The sequence below is a fragment of the Etheostoma cragini genome, chromosome 12 (genome assembly GCF_013103735.1).
Source record: "Etheostoma cragini isolate CJK2018 chromosome 12, CSU_Ecrag_1.0, whole genome shotgun sequence".
Taxonomy (NCBI): Eukaryota; Metazoa; Chordata; class Actinopteri; order Perciformes; family Percidae; genus Etheostoma; species Etheostoma cragini.
In genome coordinates, this window is record NC_048418.1 from 16,436,846 (window position 1) to 16,445,996 (window position 9,151).

The following is a 9,151-nucleotide window of genomic DNA, read 5'->3' on the forward strand; positions in this document are numbered from 1 at the left end:
CTGACGTCTGTGGAAATGCAGCTGAAGGTGCAGACTGACGGACATGGCTGCTGAAATGGAAAAATTACTTCCCTTGTAGACAAAATGATGACATTAATCAATCATTGTTTTGGTGATTATTTAGGAGTAATATATTTTTTTGTGCATATCTCATCATGGTCATTCACCTCTCATACTAGTTATGTTAATCAAATCCATGCCCTTTTTGTACAAGTCCTTTTATACCCTAACATGTTACATGTACAGTTACATTACAGCCAATAGGTCACAGTGTTTGTTCCAGACTGATTTTGCCATCGGAAGCAAATTTGATAATATTCCTTTTACTTTTTCATTAGGACACTTCTTTGCACTTTTTAGTGATATTTAACAGGAATCCCTAAACATTTAGCCTACAACAAAAACAAACCATACTGTCACCACAAAAGAGCATTATAAAGGTTTTATTTGAGAAAAGTCAGGCACATTATGTTTCAACAGCATGAAAATAGCTACATGTGGACATGAATGATCACAGGCTTGTTGATTTGTAAGTTGTGGTAGTGCAATGTATCCATTTGTTGGTTGTACTTCTAAAATCAGTCTACAACACAATCAATAAGAAAATACACAATGCAATTTTTGAGTTGAGGGTGAGAAGGGTGGATTTGGTGCTTAAATCGCTGAGGGCTGAAAGAGGCACAGCATGGTCTATGGTTGCCACTAGTTTTTTTGCTGACAGGAATGGAAAGTGCAAGCTTTCTCCAGATCTGTTGGAAACAGAAAAAGACAAAAACTGACTTGGGAATACAGAGCAGTTATATATCTTTATGGTGTCTGTCATGTGTCTAGAATACAAAAATACAATTTTAATGTAAATCTGTTAAATTGCAGTCCTGTTAGTCTTGATTTGGCCAGCAACAGTAGTACAAACCTGAAGTGTAGTCACTGCACTGTCTGAGTGAAGACATGGAGCTCATGTACTGTTCTCCCAAAAATTCTGTATATGATTTTCCAGCTGATACCTCCTGGAGGCACTTAGTAGAGTCCTTGAAGAGGAGGTTCTTTCCTCCCTCTGACTGGAACATCCTGAATGAGGCCTCACTGGCACTGCTACCAAACTTGGCCTGTTATTAAAAATAAAAATGATTTAAAACCAACATGTTCCTTTTTAAGATCTGATGTAATTATGTTATGTGAACATCAAGGTCAGAAATCAACAGGGGCTTAAAGTAACTAAAAGCGAGGAAAATACCTGTGAACTTGAAAACAAGTGTGCAAAATGCCCTTTTTAAATGTTACCCTGTATCTTATAAAATAATCACCAACCTGCTGATCCAGAAGAACGTTAACAACCTCACTGTGGCTCTCTGGACGAGTCACCACAGCGTGGGAGGGCACGGCAGCCAGATGACAAGATTCGTAATCAGTGACTGGCACTGGATTCTTCCCAGGGCAGATCAGCTCGTAGTCCGCAGACTTCACATTACTAGCCCATGGCGCTAAATTATTGCCTTTGACAAGAAAGTTGGAAGAATAGTTGGTTGTTTTATAAAACAAAACATAAAAATGTGGGTATTTTTGAAATGAAGGCAGGCTAGAGTCAGTCTCTTACTATCACTGTTTTCTGAAACGGTTGTGTGTTTGATAAAGGCCACATCGCCGGCACCCTCAACCAGACATCTATAAATGATATGAAAAACAGAACTCATGCAATATGAAGATGAGGTTTTCTAGCCTGAGCATGGTACTCTGGAAGTGTAATTAAAAAGAAGGAAGCTTTGTCATTTTTGGAGAAAAAAATGTAGTTGCTTTGTTAGACAAAAACATTGACAACACTCTCATGCCTGAGTGTGAATTAAGGGCTGGAGTTGGGAGGCAGTTAGCTTAGCTTAGCCAAAATAATTATACAAGGGAAACAGTTGGCCTGGCTCTCTCCTAAACTTAAAAAAAGCCTATTAGCAGCTTTAGAGTTGCTGGAAGAACTTTAGAGAGAACAATGCTAGCTGTTTCCTTCTGCCTACAGTCCTTGTTCTAGTTTAGGTTAACAATCTCCTGGTTCAAGATCCATACTGATCTTACAGACATGAGAGTAGTATTAATGTTTTCTAATTCTCAGAAAGAAAGCAAATGTGCATATTTCCCAAAATGCCCTTCCTTCCTTCCTTGAACATACTGTACATGCACGTAAAATTGTATGCAGAGTAATTGCACTGTTGCGTCCTACCTGAAGGCTCCAGCATAGCCGTAGAACTGCTCTTCAGCACTGGCTTTGCACTTGAACTCGTCTCCCACGGCTTTGCCACTGCCACGACAATTAGTACAGAACGGAGAGGTGATGTTTGCTCCGGGGGCACAGCCGCTACTGAAGAACTTGGCTGAAGAGAGGAGCATACATAATGTGTTGCACTTAGAGACGTGGAAAAGGCTATCGTGTCTGCAAAAAATGATATTTATACACTACAGAATGGTTTCACCACATACGGTTTGGAGGAAAGGTAATTGCTACCTGGCATTATGTTTCTTTCTTAACATATTTATTTCAAATGTGTTGTAAATGAACAGAATGTATTACAGAAGAAGCACACAGTCACTTACTGAAGTCACAGTCCGACAGTGATTGGCGGATCAGACCCATAGGGATGTTCCAGCCAGCAGTTCTGCCGACGCCCGTGTGGCAAGACCTCTTGCCCTTCAGGTTTTCCCAGGTCACCCCTGAACCCTTCTTTGCCACAGCAACAGCATAGTAAGACGAAGTTCTGGCTACAAGAGTGGAAGTACAGAAGGAGATGAATCTGAAAACTATCCTTGTTAATAGTTATAGTTAATTTAAAAGTTAAACCAAAGTAAATCATTTCCTAATAATTTACATGAAATGTTCTGGACAGAACTACGCCATTTGTTATTTTTATAGAAAATACAGTGTTCACTTGGTACACTTCCAATAATCAATTCCAATGAACTGCTCTAGAATCTAGAAAGTCTTTTAGCCTGTGCACAGGTCAGCCCAACATGCCACAATGTCACTTGTGTCTATGGTGAAGCACACAACTCCCGATAGATGGGAAAAAAAGTTTAAATTATAAATTAATAGGCTACGGTAATTAATGCAGATTTATTTGGATTCAAGTGGAGATTCTCCTTTAAAGGTCCCATGGCATAAACATTTAACTTTATGTTTTTTTTTATCATTAATATGAGTTCCCCAGGCCTGCCTATGGTCCCACATTGGCTAGAAATGACGATAGGTGTAAACCGAGCCCCGGGTCTCCTGCTCTGCCTTTGAGAAAATGAAAACTCAGATGGGCCAATCTGGAATCTCTCCTTTCTCTGCTTTGCCCGCCCTGAGAGTTTGGCCCACCCATGGGAGAGAGACATCATGGCTTTCAAACGAGCAAAGGGACAGTTGGTCAAGGCCACACCCCCAGCCTCCACCTTGCCCCCCCTTTTTCCTTTTCAAAAGCTACAGACTCAGAAATGGCACGTACTAAGGGAAGTTCATTGTGGGACTGGCTCTAGTGGCTGTAATTCTGCACCAAGGCTGAATTTTGAGAGAGAGACTTCTGATATGGTATTAGGAGACCACCAAGGTCTGCATTAAAAGCATTCAAAGAGCACCATGTTGTGGGATCTTAAAGAAAATTCCTATTTCCTCGTAATTATCACCAAATTACGTAGTCGTCATCCCCCCCCCCACCCACACATACACACACACACAAACACATAGACAACGTCTTATTGACTAGTTTTTTTGCTTTTGTAATATACAGTGGTGACATAGGTGAAATGTTTTCTTTTGATGAATTCCTCAATTCTACATTACAGCTTAATCCCTCACTTTTCTAACCTAATTCCATGATTACACATGGAAAATGTGTTTTTTAAAAAGGATATCAATACTTTAACATCTAATTGTGTCCATACCTCCAGAGGTGCTGCACAGCCCTGTGGAGAGAGACAACGATTCAAATATTAGAATCATGTAGAAAAGGTTTTCTAAAACATAGAATTGTATAGGCTGGTTTCTGTGCTATCTAAGCCTCATACCTTCATCATACTGCTCCACCATAGAAGGAACCAGACCACACTTCCCTGCTGTGTACACCTGTCCTCCATCCACTGCCATTGCATCAGCCTCTTTACGCTTCAGGATAATTGAGATCACAAATAATCAGAGACAAACACCACAAAATGGAACAATACCAAGTTTCACATTTTCATCCAAGTCTGTTTTACCATGATCTTTTTCAGGCACTCTTCAACTGTGGCACCACTTGCACATTCAATGGCGGTGGTGTCCTCCCCCACACTGTTGATGCTCCATTTGTCACACTTGGATGTCTCAGCGTGGCCCACAGCACACCATCTAATGGCAGTGGATGTAGTGCCTGTCGGCTCTGGAAGGTGAAGTACACCCATAAGCCAATGTCTGCTGTCTAATAATGCGTTTGCGTGATGGTTTGTGTGTCAATGTGTTTTTCATCTGCTTATGTTTACAGTACCTTTCTTAAGCGAACGGATAATGCTCATGTATTCAGCACCCAAATACAGGAAGGAATCTGTGTTTGCGGGCACCTGCACCAGCTTCAGTGTTGAGTCCTTGAACATCAGGTTTTTGGCAGGTGCATAGGCTTCAGAGGAGAAGAGGTTAAAGTCTGGAAGAGACTGTAGAGAAAAAACTCATTATATAAGCACTGAAATACATTGTAAGGGATTTTTTTTCTACATTATCAGGCCACTCTACTACTCGCTCTTTGTGCAGTACAAATATTTTGTACCGTACCTGTACTGCATTGAGGTTATTCCAGATTAAGTGAGCCAAGTGTGGGTCCTTGCGGGTGACAACAGCATGAGCTGGCACTCTGGCCAGGTGGCAGTTTTGATAGCTGTCGATAGGCGCTCTGGTGTTATCCTTGCACAGCAGCTCGTAGTTGTTCTTTTCAGACTCTGAAAGTGTGCCACAACAATGTTTAAGCTTTTTTCTTCTTACAATCTTCTAGTTCGAAATTAATAGGTTTTGTACCCATCTTCTTTCTATGCTTTCCTATTTTGTAATCTACATAAAAAGTTGCTGCCCGTAATAATCAGTGATTGTGATATAGATGTGATGATGCCGAGCAACAGTGCTGTTGCTTTATTTTTTGGTATTGAGCAATATAGAAATATTTACTTTAATAAAAAAATATAATACAAATACATATAATCTAACAACAATAAAATATAAAAAGATAGGAAGATTTTGGCATTTAACTGAAGTAAACAAGACTGCTTGTATTTCATACTGTCATAATACAGAATTGAAACCACTGATGATTGTGTGATACTGACCAGGTACAGTAAGATGTTTCACAAAAGCCACGTCTCCAGCACCGTCCTTTAGACACCTATTAAGAAATGAATCCAATTTTAAAAAGGATAACAGAGTGAGCTGGGACAGGTTGTCATATTTGGAAGATATGTGTAGGGGTTGATAGAGGACAGTTAGTCATAGTAGAACTGAGAAGGATCAAAGAAAGACTGATACTGACTGGAAGGCTCCGGCGTAGTCGTAGTAAGGCTCATTGTGAGACCTGGAGCAGTCTCCAATGCACAGCTGACACAGTTTTCCGCCCCTCGTTGCCCCCGGGACACAGCTGGCCGAAAAGTACTCGCTCACCGCTGCAAAACAAAAAGCAAGGCCGTGGCAAAGGTTTTAGAAATACTGAGGTTATGTTTCCCCACACCCTTAGGAAGGTTTGACCAGACTGTTTCAACATTGTTTTTGGTATACTTTGGATTTCGTATTCTGTAATTAGTGTTATTTTCCAACATGAAGCTATTTAGTAACATAACATTTGTGTTGGTCGTTGAAATAATAAATCATGATTCATATTGGGTATACAATCAGTCTATAAGACATCCACTATGCTAAAGGAATAGTGTGACATTTTTAAAGATAATTTTAGGCCTGTATTTCCACAGAATAGATGAAGACATGAAAGGGGAGATGACATGCAGCAAAGGCCCGCAGGTTGGAGTTGAATCCTAGGCTGCTGCAGTGAGGAATAAACCTCTCTATATGAGCGCCTGCTCTACCAACTGAGCTAACCTGGCCACAACAGTTTTGGAAATGGGATAATAATTCACTATCTTACCGAGAGTGGGATGAGAAGATTGATATCATTCTAACATCTGTAAGGTAGATATGAAGTTACAGTCAACAGCCAGTTATCTTAGCTTAGCATAAAGTCTGGATTGGCTTGTATTTTGTTGTGTAAAAACATCCCATAGGGTTATGTGCCAGACTGTTTCTTGGCTGGGCATGGTAATTTACTGTAATTACAACTTGTTGATTTAAACGTCAGTTTTTGTACGGATTGAACAAGTATACATGTTAATGTGTACATTGTGTTACTTTTGGACGGAGACAAAGTTGTTTCCCCCTAACTGGCTTATTGCTGTAGTTTCATATTTAACTGACAGATATTACATTACATTAAAATGCTGTCTAATACTAAATCAAGGAAATAAAACTTCCCAGAGAGTGAATTGAAAAAATACTGATTGTCCTTAGTGGTAGGCTATAGCTGCAGCTCTGACTAAAAGTATAATTACTGTGTTTGATCGTCTTTGTCTTTGATCAGTGGTGCCTTACGTTTGAGGATTGTGCTTAACATTTAGTGTAACTCACCCTCCTCCAGAGGTTTGTCTTCAATGCCTGCCCACTGAATCAAATTCCTAGACACCAGAGTTCCTATGGGGATGTTCCAACCTGCGGATTTCCCCAACCCAGTGTGGCAGGATTTCTTCCCCCTGAGCTGGTCAATGGTAAAGTCAGTGCCCTTCTTCACCACAGCAACAGCGTAGTAGCAGGTTTCCGAAGCTGGATATACAGAATGCAAAACAATTGTGAGCAAAGAGTTAAAATATGTAGCTCATACAAAATGCTTAAAGACAGCCTCTTTCTTGTCAGAATCAGAATCAGAATCAGCTTTATGCGCCAGGTATGACAGACATACAAGGAATTTGACTAAGGTTGGAGCAAGCCTCTGGGCGACAGCTCTGGAACAGCGCCACCGCACGCTTTTCTCGAAAAGAAACAATGCAGACAGCAACATGATATACAATACAACACCACAACATAATGCACAAGACAACACACAGTTCATGTGAATGCATGAAGGAATTTTTTGAGGTGGCATTGAGAGGGTGCGAGAAACACGAAATCGAGGCAGATTCCACAAGACAGGGTAGACAGACTGGGAAGGAGCCAAGCTAAGATAAGAGGGTGCTGTTGTGCTGATTTCATCAGTAAATATGACTGATTAGTACACATACAGGTGCCGTAGTCCTCTGCAATAATGGGCTGCAGGCCGTAGTTCTTAAGTCCAGCAACGTAGATGTCCCCTCCATCCAAAGTGATGGCATCGGCCTCACCAGCCTGATGAAAAACACACAAATTGTTATCAACCAGCAACATGATGTTGGATCTCTGGCTGAAAGATATGTGATGAATGGTTTCTTGCATAATTTGGAAGTAACTAAATGCAGTGGTGGAAAGTGAAACATTTTATTGAATGTGTCAATTTAATACTACTTTAAACTTCTACTCCACTTCATTTCAGGAGGTATTACTCTTCTATATTTATTTGATGGCTGTAGGTAACAGATATTAACATATACAAACATTTATGCATATTTATGCATGTAATGAGTACTTTTACTCTTGATATACTTTACTTTGACTTTTTTTTCTAATGATACTTAGCCTCCATAATACTATTAATGTAACGCTTTAAAAAGGAGCTATCCTGCTTAGTGAGAACTTTTGATACTTCACTTTGCTGGTTTACCTCTGTACTTTGACTCATTAACATTAATTGCAGGACGAGTATTAAAGTATTTTTACATGTTTGCTGTTGATACTTGTACATAAGTAAATGACTGAATCCTTCGTCCACTGGGCAAATACCCCCTAGAACGTATCTTTTTGACCATTGCGTTAGCCTAATCATTTATTAGACATTATTATAGGCAGGCAGATGAAATAAAGGTGAAGACAGAGCTATGAAGAGTCCTTTTCTGATGGAATTCTTTATGCTGAATATTTTATTGAGTGTGTGCTCTGTATAATGTTACTCTCCTCACCTTGATTGCAACGATGCAGTCGATGGTGTTGGATTTCTTCACGCAGGAGAAGGCAGGAGCTTTGGCTGCGAGGGCCACACATTTCTCATGTTCTTTGTCCGACTTGACGCACCATCTCACCCTGTCAGCTGGGGCCGCGAACACGGCGGCTGCAAATGCAGATGGTTAAGTAACAATGCAGATGTATTGAGCGTTTTGGTAAATATGTGTACGAGGTGCCTGTGCAATAATATCATAATGTCTTTACCTAGGCATCCGAGCAGCGCAACAAGGAGGAGAGTCTGCATGTTGGACGGCGGGGTCTCCAGATCAGCAGAACAGAGAGTCCGGCAGGCAGGCTTTTTATAGCGAACCTCGGACCGAGCTGGAAGAGGGAAAAAACAAAAAGTTGCCTCAGGTTTCCTAATGTGTGCGTGCATGGGCGTGCGCGTGTGTACTTTAGTGCGCTGGTAAGATACGGGATGGCAGAACAACAGAGAGATAAGGCTACATGGGCTATCTGCAATTTCAACATTTTGGAAATTTAGACTATCCTTTGAAACTTTTCAACCATTGTTTGAACTATCCGAAATCCTCCATCATGCACTTTAAGGACAAATAACCTCCATTACAAGTACAAATCCTGCATTCAGAATTTCAGTTGAGTATTATCTACAGAAATTACTTCAAGTATCAAAAGTAAAGTAAGTCACATAACGGCTCACATCAGTGTTATATTGTCATGTTATTATGCATTGTGATCACATTTACATTTATGTATGCGTGAGCAGCATTTTACAGCTGTAGTTAATCATGGTAAAGCTCATTTTAACTAGGCCTACTTTTTATGTTACAATTGATTGTTTTAAATTATAGCCGTGCATCATGTTTCATAAATTGATCTTGTTTGTGAGTAAAAAAGTAACTTACAAAATAACCAGAAATGCAGAAACAAACCATAAACATAGTGAAGTAAAAAATACTAAATTCTGCTCTGAAATGTAATGGATTAGAAGTGTAAAGTGGCAAAAAAAAGAACCTCTACCTCAAAATTGTACAGTACCAC

At 40.1% G+C, this 9,151-nt stretch overlaps 1 protein-coding gene across 1 annotated transcript; it reads right to left on the reverse strand.

Annotated features, from left to right (window-relative positions):
* Window positions 1–530: 530 nt before the first annotated feature.
* On the reverse strand, window positions 531–8,524 carry tfa (transferrin-a). Its single transcript, XM_034887221.1, has 17 exons — window positions 8,354–8,524; window positions 8,107–8,255; window positions 7,297–7,399; window positions 6,650–6,841; window positions 5,508–5,637; window positions 5,308–5,363; window positions 4,763–4,926; window positions 4,482–4,644; window positions 4,216–4,376; window positions 4,027–4,123; window positions 3,904–3,924; window positions 2,578–2,742; window positions 2,207–2,357; window positions 1,595–1,662; window positions 1,309–1,493; window positions 914–1,106; window positions 531–749 (listed from the first exon to the last, which is right to left on the reverse strand). The coding sequence occupies exons 1-17, from the start codon at window positions 8,391–8,393 to the stop codon at window positions 703–705; spliced, it is 2,085 nt and encodes a 694-aa protein (XP_034743112.1). The 5' UTR covers window positions 8,394–8,524; the 3' UTR covers window positions 531–702.
* Window positions 8,525–9,151: the final 627 nt, after the last annotated feature.

Bases quoted from the DNA above. Each gene is read 5' to 3' on its own strand.
- tfa (XM_034887221.1), bottom strand. From the start codon at position 8,393: ATGCAGACTCTCCTCCTTGTTGCGCTGCTCGGATGCCTAG. The intron at 1,494-1,594 runs GTAAGAGACTGA...TTCTTGTCAAAG, and splicing joins CGTTTCAGAAAACAGTGATA to GCAATAATTTAGCGCCATGG. The intron at 750-913 runs GTTTGTACTACT...TGTTTCCAACAG, and splicing joins GTGCAGTGACTACACTTCAG to ATCTGGAGAAAGCTTGCACT.